This window comes from Ahaetulla prasina, chromosome 1 (genome assembly GCF_028640845.1).
Source record: "Ahaetulla prasina isolate Xishuangbanna chromosome 1, ASM2864084v1, whole genome shotgun sequence".
Lineage (NCBI taxonomy): Eukaryota > Metazoa > Chordata > Lepidosauria > Squamata > Colubridae > Ahaetulla > Ahaetulla prasina.
This window is the reverse complement of record NC_080539.1, coordinates 57,938,701-57,957,144: the sequence shown is the minus strand read 5'-3', so window position 1 is coordinate 57,957,144 and position 18,444 is coordinate 57,938,701. Positions and strand designations below refer to the sequence as shown.

Here is an 18,444-nt window from a genome sequence, read left to right as displayed (position 1 = left end):
GGCATTTATGTACATAATAAAGGTATATGATTTATTTTTCCAAATAGAACTGGGTAAAAAATTACCTGCAACATAATCACCAAATCCAATTGTTGTTAAGGTGATAACTACAAAATATATTGCGTCTAATGTATTCCAGCCTTCTATGTGCTTGAAAATGACTGCCGGAAGAGCAACAAACAGAACGCAGCCAAACAGTATGAATATTATTGTTGATATTATGCGGATCTTTGTCTGACTCACATTCCATTTCTGTGATGGGAGGAAAGAATAAACACAGGATGGAAGAAGAGAAAGAAAGATGGGAGAAAAGAATCCATTATTAGTAATAAGTAATATTATTTCACGCATGTTTATGTAGGTATGCATTTATAAAATATGTAAATTTTTCTACTAAAGCCCAGGTAACACCGTCTGTAAAGTTTTAAATCAAAATAGACAGTTAAACAGTTCTAACAGTGTAATAAAAGGGTGACAGAATAGATTAAAGCCATTGCAATATCACAAGGTTAAAAAAGTATTTATCTGTAAAGTATTTACATCAGATATACAGTGGGTCTCTAGGAATATTTCTTGGTAATCACTATCAAACCCACCAAGCATATATGGAATTATTTATGATAAAAATGAAATAGATGGGTAAGTCTTCATACAAGCATTGATCATGAAATTTGTCTGCTCCCATGGATATTTATCTAGGAGAATATAATTGCTATCAATGGGATTCAATGCCAAGTAAGTGTCCATGAAATTACAACCATGTGCAATGAATAAATAGGAGCAGAGGGAAGCTAAATTTCAAATTTACTCTCATTCTCTTTCAAGTATAGGAACTTCAGGATTCATCATGTCAACAAACTTCTGTAAATACAGTAGGTAGAAAAGGGAAAGGGAAAAGAAAAAAACACAGTAAGGTGAATAGGTGATGTAAATAACATTTAAATGAATATTTAATGGATGCATTTCACTACAAATTGTTTATACCAAGAATAATCTACCTTTCTTCAATAGTTCCACCTGCAATAGCTATTCACAGCATGAAGCTAACCTACCAGTTATAATTACCAAATTTTATATAGTTATTTTCCCAATAAAAAGTAGGAAATTCTCTTAAGAAGAAAATGATATGATAACAAAAATACTAAATTATATGTCACACAAAATGTTCATACTTTTTTCATGATGTCAAGTGTTGAATTGGTCAGCTAAAATACTCTAATCTGATTTCAGTACATTTTGTATTCAGGCAATTTATTTCCACTGACCTGAAATCAGTAACAGAATTTCCTTCAAAGTCATTATAACATAGAATATGGTATCTTAGGGCTGGAAGGGACCTTGGAGGTCTACTAGTCCAACCTCCTACTCAAAGCAGACAACTTTATACCATCCTGATCAAATCGCTATCCAGTCTGTTTTTGAAAATCTCCCATGATGGAGCATCCACAACTCTGAGAGGCAAGGTATTCCATTAATTTAACTGTTCTCCCTGTCAGGAAAAAAAAATCTCCTTATTTCTAGGCTGCATCTCTAACAAGCTTCCATCCACTACTTGTTTTACTGAACTGTTGATAATTTATTTAGGAAAATGTCATAAATTTTAACTAGGATATTAAATACAAGTAAAAAAGCTGAAAGGGGTTTCTGCCCCTATTGGAAGACCTGGAAAAGGGTTCTGCACCTTAAAATGTAGGAATGGGACACTCTTTCAAATACAGCAAACATTTACCAAAAGATATTTTGAGGGAAATCCCATCAACTCTCTACCTGATTAAGAGAATGATATTGTGCCCACAGCACAAAATCCTGTCTCATAGTTTTAAGCTACCTTCATAACATACTCTTTAGGATCCCTTAATATTATTATAATTGGTGTAGGACCAATAATAATAGCACTTAGACTTAGACTTATATACCATTCCATAGTGCTTTATAGCACTCTCTGAGCAGTTTACAATATAAGCATTATTTGCATATTGCCCCCAACAATCTGGATGCTCATTTTACCAACCTCTGAAGAATGGAAGGCTGAGTCAATGTTGAGCCGATCAGGATTGAACTCCTGACTGTGGGCAGAGTTAGCCTTCGATACTGCATTCTAACTAATGTGCAACCACAGCTCATACAACCAAGTGGTGTACATGATCTCTATCATCATTTTTGTTGTTAGTTGCGAAGTTGTATCTGACCCATCGCAACCCCCTGTCCTCCACCATCCTCCAGAGTCCATTCAAGCTCATGCCCACTGCTTCAGTGACTCCATCCAGCCACCTTGTTCTCTGTCGTCCCCTTCTTCTTTTGCCCTCAATCTTTCCCAGCATTAGGCTCTTCTTCAGTGAGTCCTTCTTTCTCATTAGGTGACCAAAGTATTTGAGTTTTATCTTCAGGATCTGGCCTTCTAAAGAGCAGTCAGGGTTCATCTCCTCTAGGACTGATTGGTTTGATCACCAAGGGACTCACAGGAGTCTTCTCTAGCACCATAATTCAAAGGCCTCAATTCTTTGGTGCTCAGCCTTTCTTATGGTCCAACTCCATCATCATATGTTTGCTCTATGAAAATGTCTGTGTCTCTCAAATGGACCTAAATCATGTGGAAGCTCAGTAATTATCAATTGTTTTGTATTTTGCCTGAAGAGAACATGGGAGTAAATATAGAGCAAAACTGTACAGGTAGTCCTCAATTTATGACCACAACAGAACCATTGCTAAGTAAGACAGTTATTAAATGAGTTTTGCCCTATTTTACCACTTTTCTTGCCATAGTTGTTAAGTGAATCATTGCAATTAATAAGTTGGTTGTTAAATGAGTCTGGGTCCCCATTAGCTTTGCTTGTCAGACAATCACAAAAAGTGATCGCATAACTCTATCATTAATATGTGCCAGTTCCCAAGCTTGCTTTCAAAAGTGGCTTGTCTTCTGGAATATAGGAATCCTGGACTTCAGCCATATATTTACTATGTTCTTGGTACAGTATAGAAATATTTTCCCATTGCTTTTTGAAGATGTTTTCAGATTTTTCCATCTAGCCTACAGCCTAGATCAGCAACCCGCAGCTCTGGAGTTACATGTGGCTCTTTGGGCCCTCTGTTGTGGCTCCCTGTTGTGTGATCCCACCACTGGCTTGCCCCATCCCTTGCCCTCCCCTCCCAGTCACTCCTTGCCTGGCATGAGAAGGTAAGGGTGACGGCAGGGCATGGAAAAGTGGCCAGGGCTGATTCTCTGGCGACTCACTGGAGCTTCTTCTGGCTCTTGTTGGTGTTGGGCATGCCTCGGTCGCTTGGGGAGATGCACAAGCGTCCGCCCCGAGACACTAATCAAACCCGAAATCCGGGCTGGCTGAAGAACAAGTGTGAGCTGCGGCAGAGGCTTCCCTTCAAGTGACCCTCCTACTCCTCACCATCCTTTTCCTTTCGTAACCCCTGACCAGCTGTGGCAGGACTGGGAGGGTGAGCACAAGTGGGGAGACCCTCCTCAAGTGAGTGGCTGTGCTCGGCACAGCAAAACACAGCAAAGATGCACACGGGGTGGGTGGCTGCTTGCTTGAGGAGGGTCTCCACCCTCGTGTGCACCCTCCCAGACCCACCACAGCTGGCCAGGAGGTCATGAGAGGAGAAGGAGTGGGAGGAAGAGGAAGATCACCCAAAAGGAAGCCTCCACTGTGGCTCATGCTCATTCCTCAGCCAACCCAGATTTCCAAAAAGTTGCCGAGAAAAGAAAAGGGGAAGAGCGAGACATAAAGAGAGAGAGATTCAAAGGGGGGGTAGAGAGAGATACAGAGAGGGGAGAGAGGGGAGATAGAAATGGAGAGAGGGGAGAGAGACATAGAGATATAGAGAATGGGGAGAGAGAGAGATACAGAGGGGGAAAATAGAGGGAGAGAGGACAGAGAGATTCAGAGAGAGAAAGGAGAGAGGCAGAGAGAGGGAGGGAGAGATACAGAGAGATAGGAAGATACAGAGAGGGAGAGAGAGGGGAGATAGAAAGAGAGAGGGGGGAGAGAGAGAGATGTCAAAAGGGTTTTGTGGTTCCCGATATTTTTTAACAACCAGTTCTCTGCCATAATGACTGGTTGGGTAGGCCTGACTGGGGCAGGGGGTCAAGTGACTGGGTGGGAGAGAGTGATGTCGAGTTGGCCATGCCCACCCTGGTTTTGTGGCTCCCGGTGTTTTCTTTTCTGTGAGAAAAGGGTCCAAATGGCTCTTTGAGTGTTTAAGGTTGCAGACCCCTGGCCTAGATTATTCTCTGAATGTCTCCCATACAAGAGCTAACCAGATTCATCCCTGATTAGCTTCCAAACTGGAACATCTTATGTCAAACTAGATGTTTAGACAAATGAATATAATTTGGGACCCACAATTTGTTTGAAAAGTAGTTGAAAAGCTCTGTTAAATTCAAGACTGGTGAGAATACTAGCCCTCACTTTTTTCTTTTTTTTCTTTTGATCTAAATTACATCCTTCTATTCCCACTATTATCACTTGTACAGACATGCACCCATACTGTTGGCTTTGTTGGCTTAAATATCTGTTTGGAACACACAACTCTTAATGCTAAATAAGAGGGTATTTAGAGGTGAATGGCTGTTAAGTGAACAATTAAATGCTGCTTCTGTTTTTCCATCAATGTTTTTAATATTAAAGTGGACAAGGACAAAGATGAATAAGAAAGAGAACACGTGTTTGCCTGCAACACTGAATTTATTTTAAAATTAAAGATAATATAACATTCTATGGTATATTTATAGGAAGAAATATTTTTTATCAATACACTGTTATGTAGAGTTTACTTTATGCCAGACTTTTAACCACAAAGGCATGATCAAAATCAAATATCTGTAATAAAATATTTTCAAAGTGAATAGAACTTAATCATCTTTCAGAATAATGTACCTGCAGGACAATCATATCATATCTGCAATGTATATAGCATACTCACAACAAATGTGTCTTCTACTCTGGCGATTCCTTTCCCAAATATGGTCCCTAGTTGATCTCCAACTCCGGCCAACAGAAAACCAAAGAGAGGGATTCCCAGTAAGGCATAGATGATACAGAATATTTTTCCACCTTCTGTACGTGGTGAGATGTTCCCAAATCCTAAATTACAAACAACTTGAGCTGTTGATAAATCAGTTAAAGGCATTAAATTACACATCTAATTAGCACTGCAGATAAGGACACTTTTTAAATGTTCCATAGGAATATAGATCCCATTAATTAAAAGATTAATGCAGAGATTCTACACTAATTGGATTGCTAAATTCATCTCAAATTGAACTGCATTGGGAATTCTTCAAAGAATCAACCTTTTTCACGTAGGTGAAACAAATAGTGGAAAGATTCTCTTCAAAATTCAATCTCTATAGAGATTTATTCAGAAATATTTTTAATTTATTTCAGAGATAAAATTTTCTTATAAGTAATTTTCAGTATTATACTAAGTTCTCAGAGAGTTACTAAATAATGTATAGCTACTGTATAAAAGGTTCTGGTGCCACCTACCACACTATTTCAAATCCTCTTTTTCCACTGTCCACTTATAGTCATTGAGTATAAGATTTACAACTTTAATTGCACAAAGCAATAGCACTTAGACTTATATACCACCCCATGGTACTTTACAGCACCCTCTAAGTGGTTTAAAGATTCAGCATAATGCCCCCAACAATCTGGGTCCTCATTTTACTGGCCTCAGAAGAATGGAAGCCTTGAGGCAGTGAGGATCAAACCTCTGGCAATCAGAAGAATTAGCCTGCAATACTGCATTCTAACCACAGCGCCACCACGGCTCTTCATATAGACTGGATGATTCAATCCTACATTCTATTTTCCTCCCCATAATTGTTGTATAAATGATTGTGTAACTCTTTTCTATAAATGATATGACTTAAGACGCAAGCAAGATAATGTAACTTTTCATATATTCTTGGCATTCTCCAAGGTTCCTACTCTACTGAACTCTTAAAGCATTTTAGGATGTTGCAAAGGCCTGTCTCAGACATAGCCTGTATTTCCAACAACACTTTTCACCTCCAGATAGATTTCAGAAGCATATTTAGAAAATAAATTGGGAACTTCCAGTCCAATGGTCTGTATGGCTTCTGGATCTAGGTCTTTTTTCTGGCGACATCTATATAGCAACTATTTCGTGAGAGTGCTCACAATATATCCTCAAACTCCAAACATCCCCCGGCCCCCTAAAATTTAGGCAATCACAGAGCTTTTGGATCAAAATGATCATATATGATCTTAGTATTATGCTTACTTATATATCTTCATTGTATCTTTTTAAATCAGAAATAGCAATAATCTATAATCCATTTTTTTTCGTATATCTTCATGGTATTATTATTTTATGAAACCATGAATTAAAGAAGTAGGTTAGGGAAACTAGTATAACTAATGAACATGAAACCAGCAATGATGAATAGGAAAGAGCTTAAAACTCACGGTCACACTTACATATTAATTCTATCAATAAATAGTATATTCATTGGCAATTTTTATTTGGGAGAAAATATTATTATATAATGATCTACTTTTAATTCAATTTGTTATTCAACAGGTTTTCTTTCATTATGATTCGTACCCTTTCAGAATAATCTATGTATCAGCTCACAGGAAACTTTTTTTTTTTTTGGCATTGGAACATTTCTAATAAACAGCATCCGTGTGCCGCTGGGTTTTGGAAGAACATCCAGGAATTGATCTGCGGAAATTGTTCATTTTCATTATTTCATATAATTGGCTCATTTTCAATGTACATATTATTTAATTTTCCGCAACTGGACCTAGTCTAGATTTCAAGAGGAGGGGGCAGAAACTGGTGCCATCAGCTCTTGTAACAACGGTAGTCTTTCCTAGAAATCAGGATTAACATTATTTCCTAGAATTGTAGCCTGAAGTGAGCAGCAGTGATCCTTTGTCAGTCTTTTCAAAAAAAAGAACTGTTTTTTGGTTGCATAACACAAAAATGAACAGGAATACAATCAAATCTAACCTCATTTTTTATTTTAAACAAGCTGGAATGTTTTAAATATTTCAAACTTTTATACCCTGGCTCTTTATTTATCTAGCTCAAACATTAGAGCAGGGGTGTCAAACATGATTTCATTGAGGGCCGCATCAGGGTTGTTCTTGACCTCGGAGGGCTGGGGGCGGGCATGGGGCGTGGCCAAGTTAGGCATGGCCAAAGTGGATGTGGCCATGGTGGCCATGTGACACAGGCTCAAGATGCATTTTTTCCCTTTGCATTCAAAACAGCTATTCCGGACAAAGGGAGATTTACTTTCTGACACAAATAGTCTCAATTCCATAATGTAGAAATTAAAGACATGTAGAATCCCCAGCTGCTATAGGGCTTGACTCTTTTGTAGCAGAGCATAAATGAACTGACAATTTCTCCAGATGTCCCTAAAACCTATCTGTCCAACAGTCTATTGGACTGTCCAAAAGTTTAAATAAATAAATAAATAAATAAATATCAATCTTTGTTACTGACACAGCCCAAGAGGAGGACTTAATATTAATAATAATTTACAGCAAATTATAAGTATATTATGTCCATAATATTTCGCTGGTCTACTAATTTAGTCACTATTTATTAGTGGCTGGAGTAGAATGATATTTCGGGGCGGGGGGGGGGGAATAGGTACCTGGTTATTTGTGACAAGTTCTCCTAACTCAACTTTAGAGAGAGCAAAATGTTTGTATTTCTATAAATCCGAGGAGATGAAATAAATGGTTATACATTTAAAATACAGGTGTCCTTCAGACAATGCAAAATACTGTAAATCACATTTTTTTAAAAAAATGTATTGTTTCTAATATCTAACTTTATATTAATTTATGCTCCAATAAGAATTTTTAAAAAACTAGATATTTTAAATCTATGTTATGATTTGTCAGGAGCAGCTCTAGATTTTCTTCTTTTTTACCTCATCATAATCTACGTACTTTAATCAATCCAGATACAGAAAAATATAATATATAGGATTTACATTTCCTAAATATAGCAATCTGCTGGCCACATTTAAAGGATATGGACTGCAGCATATGATATCATATCCAACATACGATATCAGAAATATTTGGTTGTCAGAAACAAACTGCTCGGCCACCAAAATCTTATTCTTTTTATATACTGAAATACAAGTGAATTTTGTCTGGTTATAAGAAGAACATATCTTTGTCCAAAGGTCAAGGGCAATTTTTTCATTAAGGAAACAGGGCCTTACTACTTCCTGTAAATCATAAAAGCACAGGAAAATTATAGAAAGAGCAACAGTAATGGAAGACAATAATAGTAAATTTTAATGACTTTTAAATGGCATCAATGTGTAAAGAAGAGGGCAAGAAAATAAATGTTACATGGCACGATGCCATCAATCCTTAAAAGCAAGTTTAGTTATGAACTTTGCATTTTTATTACTCTGTTAAAGTAGAAAAATAGTTGAAATCTGTCACTTTAAAATGCTTTTTATTCTACAGCTGGAGGGGTCAAACTCGCAATAACACGTCGTCACATGACATATTGCAACTTTTTTCCCCTTTGCTAAACCTGGGGTGGGCATGGCCAGCATTTGACACCCCTATTCTACACTAAGAAAGCTGAAACCATTCTCACATCAAATCAATTTTGCAATATCATTACAATTATCACTGCAATGAGACTCAAAAAATATGTTTACCCACGCATAATAAAGAGAAACACAGCAGAAAATAGGGTTGTGAAGACAAAAAGAGCATATGGGGAAATGTAAGGATATCCTAGAGTAGCTCTCTGTACTTTTTAAGAGCAGCTTTATCCTGCCACTCAATCCCTGAAAAAGATGTGGATCAAATCACCCATTAAAGCAAGCTGGAAGAAAAATTTATTTATTTATTTATTTATTTATTTTTCGTATTTTTATACCGCCCTATCTCCCTAGGGACTCAGGGCGGTTCACAGCCAAAATAAAAATATACATATAAATACAAAATAAAACATCAGTTAAAAAACTTATTAGAAATGGCCGAATTATTAAAATCACAATATACATAATAAAACCCATTTAAAACCATTTAAATTTTAAAATCTAATCCAGTCCTGCGCAGATAAATAAATGTGTTTTAAGCTCATGGCGGAAGGTTCGGAGGTCAGGAAGCTGACGAAGTCCTGGGGGAAGTTCGTTCCAGAGGGTGGAAGCCCCCACAGAAAAGGCCCTTCCCCTGGGCGTCGCCAGCCGGCACTGCCTAGCCGACGGCACCCTGAGGAGTCCCTCTCTGTGAGAGCGCACGGGTCGGTGAGAGGTATTCGGTAGTAGCAGGCGGTCCCGTAAATAACCCGGCCCTATGCCATGGAGTGCTTTGAAGATAGTTACCAAAACCTTGAAGCGCACCCGGAAGGCCACAGGTAGCCAGTGCAGTCTGCGCAGGAGGGGTGTCACATGGGAGCCACGAGGGGCTCCCTCTATCACCCGTGCATGAAATGCAAGAAAATATGAACACTCTTTCTCTATATAGGGCTTGTTTTTGAATCATAGCAGTTGTTGCATTTACTCTTCTATGGATGATCTTCAGTTCTTCATTTCTTCATTTCTTGTGTATCTGTGTTTCTCAACCTCAGCAAGTTTAAGATTGGACTTCAACTCCCAGCATGCTAGGTGGGGAATTCTGAGAGCTGAAGTCCATACATTTAAAACTTGCTGCAGTTGAGAAGTACTGGTTTAAATGCTCATTCCTGTCTGACACTTACTTGACAATTGTTTGCTCAAGTTTTTACTTTTTACTTGTTTCTTTGCAGGTTGATGTGGAAATCAAACATTCCTAAGTATTTACTGGTGTTATTGTGATTATAAATATTATCTGCATAAGCTTTTGTAATTAACTGACAATACACTTGCAGAATAATTCATCTTCACATGAACCATATTTGGTCAATCATAAAACTAATAAGCCACCCAAGGATGTGACTCACATCCCAAAGTAGCTAACATCCCAGAGTAGAAATGTGTCAGGAAATGATATCATTGATATTCGCAATAACCAGGACAACCCTGGTTCAAAGAAGAATCAAATATTTGAGATTGAGGGATGAGGAACAGAACTCTGAAGGTCCTCCCAGGCTGTTTTCTCATGACTTCCCCAGAGCCCCATCCTTTAATGAGCTCTCTTATTTAAATAGCTGGCATATAGCAAATTTTCTAAGATTATTCAAATGCAATTAAACTGTCCACTGTGGAGTGACAGTACTTTTGATGTACCACAGGAAGTGAGAACTATTTATTTTTGTTCTCTCACACTATTTTGAAGACTCTTGTGTGGTGTATGCAGAATCCAAACTGCAGAAAACTATAGTGTCTGAGAATTAAACTTTTAAAGTCTTGCAAGATTCTTTTCTTGAGGTTCACACCAGCTAAATTGAAAAATTTAGGTAAAAATATCTATGCCAGTTTATTTCAAAAACATGTTCACTAGGTACAATGGAATTTACTTTTTGAAAGAGTCTTTGGAATCAATAATCTGCTGCTGAAACCAAATAATTGTTAAATTCCACAGAAATGTGCATAAGCCACCCTTAAGCTCTTTGGGAAAGTAGCAGAATGATAAATAAATTAACACTCAAACAGCAAAAACTATCATCATTTTTTAAGAGAGGTCTATAGCTGCCTTGTTCCATTCATAATTCCCAATGCATCTTTCCAGTCATGTTTAACCCGATCTCAAAATACCAATATAATCTCTATGGATAAGGAACTCTACACTGTAGGACAATGCTATTGTTCAATGTAGTTTTGTATCATTGGGATTTACCCATCAGAAATTTATGCACTGAATTTTTCAATCCACATTTGAATAGTTTTCTCAATTATAATATAAATACGATTAATAATAATAATAATAATAATTAAAAATAGCAGTAGATACCAGAATAATATTAACATATATTAACATACATTGAATAACTTGAAAGACCAATTATTTTGAACTTCTTTGAAGAAAAAAAATAAAATTATCATGTTTTTTTGTTTTTTTATTTTTAACAATCAACTATCAGAACAAAAGTAAATTTTAACTGTGATGCAAATCAGAGAGATAGTCTCCAAAACAATCTCATCTCTTAGATACCACTAGCACAACAGCATATGGTTGAACTACAAATAGCTGTATAAAATAAGAGTGACAAGAATATGAGCTTCAGGAGGGCATGTTTCCTTCATTACACATCCTAAGCATCTATTATATGAGGTTAAGTGATCTGATGGTACTGTATTTACTTCAAACAAAATGACAGTGGGATAATAATTTTCCAGTGCTAAAAAGAGATTGCTGGTACAAGGTCCTTGTTAGACAAGAAGGAAATTTATGCTTCTCAGAAAAGTAATATAAATATTCTTCATTAAAAAAAAAGAATGAAGAGAGTTTATCATTTGTCTACCTAGACTTTCAGTTCAGAAAAAAAAACTTATCCCACTATCTGAGAATTATAAGATTTGATGACACTTTAGTCAATGCTTGCAGGAGAAGACCTTAGCCAAATTATGCATACACACCTATATGACTTCTGTCATATATTTATTGGTCTTTGTTTTAATAAGTTTAACTTGGAAATTCCATATGTTATTAATTCACCAGTTTCTGTAATAATGAGCTTATAGACATCACTGATTTGGTTTAAATAAGCAGTATTTTTATGCTGAACTCTGCATGCAACCTGGGTGCTATGAGGTAAATGTTCTCCTCGCACATACATGCTAGTCATTCCCCATTCAAATGGTGATGATCATCTCCATTTCTAAGCCAAAGAGCTAGTGCTGTCTGATGATGATTCCGTGGTCATGTTACCGGCATGACTAAACGCCAAAGGCGCACGGAACGCTGTTACCTTCTCACTAAGGTGGTCCCTATTTTTCTACTTGCATTTTTATGTGCTTTCGAACTGGCAGAAGCTGAGGCAGGTAATGGGAGCTCACTCCATTACGTGGCGCTAGGGATTTGAACCACTGAACTGCTGACCTTTCTGATCGACAAACTCAGTGTCTGAGCCACTAAGCCATCACGTCCCACGTGCTTTTTACTCTATGTGCTATACACTTTGCCAGTTGCGTAACCCCATAGCTATGTGACATAAAGCATACCCTGTACTCAATAAATATTTATAAGTTTCCTGCTATTTACTAATATTCGTGAGTTTCCTGCTATTTACCAGTAATGATTCTTTACTCCTTTCCAGGCAGTCTGAAATGACTGCCAAAACAGGGCCGCTGAGAAATTAAAGGGTAGTATGCATCTAGTCAAAGGATCTCTACAGTTTGCAAAAGGACAAAGACATTTTCAAAACGCAATGCCCCAGTGATGAGTATCATTTAGAAAAAACAGAATATAGAAGTTGGAAATATATTCTCTCTGAAGGGAAAGGCTAGCTAGAATATTGCCACAAGTCCCTTTTATAAATAATAATTACTAATTAGCACTTGTAGTATTGGCTGCTTCATAATGAAATGAACCGGAACCCAAGTGCCTTAATTGCTATAATACCTAAACAGCACATCTTTAGTCTTTTCCTAATAAATGATACAACACAAGGTCCTTAGGAAGAAAGGATAAAACAGGATTTAAAGATTTGACAAAATTGTAGTGTTTTATAGGATGGTATCTAAATGCACTAAATGAACTCTGGTGCTGGAGAAGACGCCTGCGAGTCCCTTGGACTGCAAGGCGAACAAACAAGTCAGTCCTAGAGGAGATCAACCCTGACTGCCCTTTAGAAGGCCAAATCCTGAAGAGGAAACTCAAATACTTTGGCCGCCTAATGAGAAGGAAGAACTCACTGGAGAAAAGCCTAATGCTGGGAAAGATTGAGGGCAAAAGAAGAAGGGGACAACAGAGAATGAGGTGGCTGGATGGAGTCACTGAAGCAGTCGGCATGACCTTAAATGGACTCCAGAGGATGGTAAAGGATAGGAAGATCTGAAGGAACGTTGTCCATGGGGTCGCGATGGGTTGGACACAACTTCACAACTAACAACAAAAAAATCTAAATGCATAGTGTGCAATGTCCATATTTCTGTGTGGTCATAATAATGAGACTGCTCCCTAAATATTGCAGCTATTTTGAGTTGCTTGAAGTGGGAAATATCTCTTCCATTCAACCTTCTTCCGCATTGGTATATAGTTTTCGTAACAATCCTATCTGTAAGATTCAATTCCATTCTTATCAGCACTACCCTTTCTCCCTACGAGATCCAGCACCACTGAGCTCTTAGGAAGTGGACTGCCATCCAAAGTGCTGAGCAAGCTCACTACTCCCAGAGCCAAATAACTTATTCATGTAAAGCACAAAAAGTAGTCTATTTTTAAAGGCTCCTTCAATTAAGGCAATGGTTTTGCAACTATTGAAACACTTAGAATGTACTTAAATTTGCACCTTTCAATAATTCGTTCACAGTTCAAGACCTTGAAAATGTAGTGAAAAATTAATGATACAGGGCATAAGTTAAATGTAAATATTCTTGATGTTACCAGTTTTATTTGACCCAGCAAAATGGAAAATTATTATTTTTCACTTCCCTTTCCATTTACCTTCAATTTAAAAGCCTTGAATTCCAATTTTTGGAGTTATTAGTTAGTAAATTAATTGGAGGGGCAGAGGAAGGAAATAATACTGTATTTAAATTATGTTTTGCTAAATATGGTAGGTGTTTTTTTTTCAGGGTATTAAAATACACAGAGAGACGTTCCAAAAATAATGTTTGAGTAAAAGTTCTAAACTTAATAGAAGAATTGATCCTGAACTTTCAATCAAATACAACTTCAGACAAGGCTTCAAAGATATATTATTTTTAATAGAGCTAAAATATTACTCCTCCTGTTTCAATCAGGACTATTATGGGAAGTCCACTTGCGTGGGTGACAGATTCTGTACATAGAACAAATTTGGGGTTGGCAGTCCAGACCATTTCCAACAGCTTTGTTTCGAGTCTGCTCACACCTGCTCCTGCCTACAAAGGCAGTCAGGCACCTCGTTTTTATGCTGCCTGCCAAGGAGAGAAGATCTCTGTTCTGCAGCTAACATAGAAAGCAGCATATTGGCATAAGATTTTAACACTTCAGCTGTCATTACTTATTAAATGTTTTTATTATAAGCTGTGTTGTCAGCACCTTATAAAAGTCATATCACTGTGCCCTATTTACAACATCAGTTTGTCAGTTTTGGCTGCAGTTGTTAAGCGAATCACTAACAGTTGTTAAGCATGACACCATGTGGTTGCAACTTAAAACTTACTGCTGCTTCCCTGTTGATTTTATTTGTCAGAATCCACTGTGAAGGTTCAAGTATGGGATGTTGCAACCATCATAAATGCATGACTGGTTCCAAACAACAAGTCATGTAAATATGAGGTGCTGTGATGGCCACAACTTCAAGGAGCAGTTATAAGTTTCCTTGTTTTGTCATAACTTCAAAAGGTCACTGAACTAATGGTTAGTAAGCAAGGATTACCTGTACTATGGGAGAATTCTCCAGAATATATTATCACCCACAGATCAGCTAATGTTTTTGTTCATATCATTTAGAATTAAATGCTTGCCTGGAAGTCAATCTAAATCCTATCATTGGGGAGGCGAAATGATTGATTCCTGCATGCTATATTTAGAGCAGTAAAGGTTTGGGAAAGTGCTCGTGTTAGCCTGATGATCATTCATTTATTTTCAAGGCAAGGCATGTAAACTTTGGGCCCATATTAAAATAGCTGAGAACTGAGTTGAGACCCAGTTATGTTGACAAAAACCAATGGAGTATTATGGAAGCATAATACTCCATTAACACAAGAAAGAGCAAAGATAAAAATGTTGAAAATTGAGAAAAGTCTTATGTAATATTAACCTTACTGCCTCAAAAGAGTTGATAGGCAGAAAGTTTTAAAAGATGATAAATTTCACTAGTCAGCTCTTCATGTCAATGTCACAAAGTCTACAACTGCAATCCACAAACTTCTTTGCATTTCCCAAAAACAATTATTAAAAGTGAAGTTGCAATGTTGTATATTGACTGGGAAAAAAACCCAAATAAAAAAAAATCACAAAGCCAGATTGATTGAGTAGTTAAAATGTCGACTTTGAAACCAGGAGACTGTGAATTCTAGTCCTGCCTCAGGCATGAAAACTGTCTGGGTTAACTCTGTCAACTCAACCCATTTCCCAATGTTATTGTTATGGGAAAATAGAAGGAAGATGTTTTATGTATGTTCCCTGCTTTGGGTTACTTATAAAACATAATAAAAGTAGAAGACAGATAAATGATAGACAGATCATGATAGATAGATGATAGATGATAGATGATAGATAGATAGATAGATAGATAGATAGATAGATAGATAGATAGATAGATAGATATAGCAATAGCACTTAGACTGATATACCGCTTCATAGCGCTTTACAGCCCTCTCTAAGCAGTTTACAGAGTCAGAATATTGCCCCCAACAATCTGGGTCCTCATTTTACCCACCTTGGAAGGGTGGAAGACTGAGTCAACATAGATAGATAGATAAGCGAGAGAGAGAGAGAGAGAGAGAGAGAGAGAGAGAGATTTGTGGGAGGGAGGGACAGAGAGACAGGAGACAGAACAGCAGAAAAGCTTTTGAAATTCTGAAGTGTTTAAAAAAGCCCTGGCATACTTTGGAGCCACCCAATTTATTTTATCCAAATGTAAGACAGCTTTGATGGTAATTGAATTATGTACTCAAACATTTACAGAGCTCTAAAAATATTAATTTCAGGTATGAAATAGTGCCATGTGGTCACTAGGGGTAGAAAAGGACTTGATGGCACATACTCAAATTAGTCAATTAATCTGCTATATAAAAATATGTATAGTCAAGTTTTCCATTTCCATGTATTCACCAATTTATATCACAAGGTTTCTGTTTTCCAGTGTGATGCCAGATTTATTATTGTTACTATCAGCATACATCCCAATAAATCATAGTATTTTTTCATTTATATTGTCTGGGATCATGCCTAATAAAATATTTGGGTACTTAATTTTTATTTTAGAATTTTCTGGACATTTTGCCATATTGCTTCCTAATATTTTTTAATCTTTTTTCATAAAGCAAAATTTCCAGCGATATTAACCATAATAGAATCATTAAGCAACTCCTGGTATGTATTTAGTCTATTTCTTGAGTCCAGAAGTACCATATATGATCAAATCTTTCTTATTACACCCGGTTTTTCCCAAAATAAGACATCCCCTGATAATAGCTTTGATTCTCCAAAGACTTACATAAGGGTCCTCTTTGTAGACTTTAGCTCAGCATTCAATACCATCATTCCAGACACTCTTCTAACTAAGCTAAAGCAGCTACAGGTACCTGAACACACTTGTAAGTGGATCATAAGCTTCCTAACAAAAAGGAAGCAGCAGGTGAAGTTAAGCAGAATCACATCAGATACCTGTACAATTAGCACAGGGCCACTTCCCCCAAGGCTGTGTGCTCTCCACTTCTCTTCTCTCTGTATACCAATGACTGTATCTCTAACGATCCGTCTGTTAAACTATTGAAGTTCACAACAGTGATCGGTCTCATTCGAGACAATCATGAATCCACATACAGACAGGAAGTTGAACAACTATCTGGAACCTGGAACTGAACACACTCAAAACCATAGAAATGGTGTGTCGTGTCCCACTCCTCCGCTGATGGCCGGGTCAGGGAAATCCGAATCAGGCTTGCCTCTGCAGCTCTGCCCAAAGTCCTAGCAAAGTCCTCAGAGCAGGCAGGAGACCAGTAAGTGACTTCAGCAAGGTAAGTTCGACTTTGCCTGACTCAGAGACTGCCAGAAAGCAGATCCTTTATATAGGCCATGGGGTGTGGCTCCATGACTCAGCCCTCATTAAGGCCTGCCCCTCCCTTCCTTCTGTTGCCTCCACCTATCCAATCTTCTGATGCGAGGGTCACTCCAATCAGCTGTTGGAAGTAAACTTTCCTCAGGCTCACATGCTGTGGAGGAGGGGGAGGGGTCTAGCTGCTCCGTTTGCCTGGGCATGGAGCCAGGGCTGGGGCCAGGGGATGCTCCCTCCTCTGCAGCCTGCTTGGGCATGGAGCCAGGGCTGGGGCCGGGAGGCATACATTCCTCCGTGTTCGGGAGCAGATAAGCAGACCCCGGCTGCGGTGAGAGCGGACAAGACACAACATGGTGGTAGACTTTAGGAGAAACCCTTTCATACTTCCACCTCTTACAATACTAGACAACACAGTATCAACAGTAGAGACCTTCAAATTTCTAGGTTCTACCATATCGCAAGATCTAAAATGGACAGTTAACATCAAAAACTTCATCAAAAAAGCACAACAAAGAATGTTCTTTCTGCGCCAACTCAGAAAGCTCAAACTGCCCAAGGAGCTGCTGATCCAGTTCTACAGAGGAATTATTGAGTCTGTCATCTGCACCTCTATAACTGTCTAGTTTGGTTCTGCAACCCAACAAGACAGACATAGACTTCAGAAGATAATTAGAACTGCAGAAAAAACAATTGCTACCAACCTGCCTTCCATTGAGGACCTGTAAACTGCACGAGTCAAAAAGAGGGCTGTGAAAATATTTACAGACCCCTCGCATCCTGGACATAAACGGTTTCAACTCCTACCCTCAAAATGACGCTACAGAGTACTACAAGCCAGAACAACTAGACACAAGAAAAGTTTCTTCCCGAACACCATCACTCTGCTAAACAAATAATTCCCTCAACACTGTCAAACTACTACTAAATCTGCACTACTATTAATCTTCTCATCGTTCCCATCACCCATCTCCTTCCACTTATGACTGTATGACTGTAACTTTGTTGCTTGCATCCTTACAAATTATATTGATTGTTTCCTGATTGCTTATTTGTACCCTATGACTATCATTAAGTGTTGTACCTTAGAATTCTTGATGAACGTATCTTTTCTTTTATGTACACTGAAAGCATATGCACCAAGACAAATTTCTTGTGTGCCCAATCACACTTGGCCATTAAAAAATTCTATTCTATTCTATTCTATTCTATTCTATTCTATTCTATTCTATTCTATTCTATTCTATTCTATTCAGCCCAATTGGGCTTATTGCACATGGCAATAAGGCCAAGCGCTTATTTCACGGTTCAAACAAATATAAGACAGGATCTTATTTTCGGGGAAACACAGTAAGTGTCGTTGAATTAAAAAGCATTTGAAAAAAATCCAATTTTTTAACAGATTTAATGTTATATGTCTTTTCAGATTCTTCTCTTTTGTTTCATTGTATAGTATATGAAGACCATTGTCTAAGCCTGCTTCCTTTATACTTGATCTGTGGCTATTAGAAGTATATGAACTTCACAACTCTTATAAGATTACAATCTTTCTAAAAAAATTAAATATGATTACAGTAGGTCATACAAGTCTACCAGATGTTTAGACTGGATCTGGCATTT

At 37.6% G+C, this 18,444-nt stretch overlaps 1 protein-coding gene across 1 annotated transcript in view; it reads right to left on the bottom strand.

Annotated features, from left to right (window-relative positions):
* The window catches only part of KCNK2 (potassium two pore domain channel subfamily K member 2), an 86,669-nt gene that overhangs the window by 29,025 nt on the left and 39,200 nt on the right, over positions 1-18,444 (bottom strand). Inside the window, exons 3-4 of the mRNA XM_058165404.1 lie at positions 4,936-5,096; positions 66-252 (exon numbers count right to left, since the gene is read on the bottom strand). Of these exons, the coding sequence (XP_058021387.1) occupies positions 66-252; positions 4,936-5,096 (348 nt within the window). The remainder of the gene's footprint in view (positions 1-65; positions 253-4,935; positions 5,097-18,444) is intronic.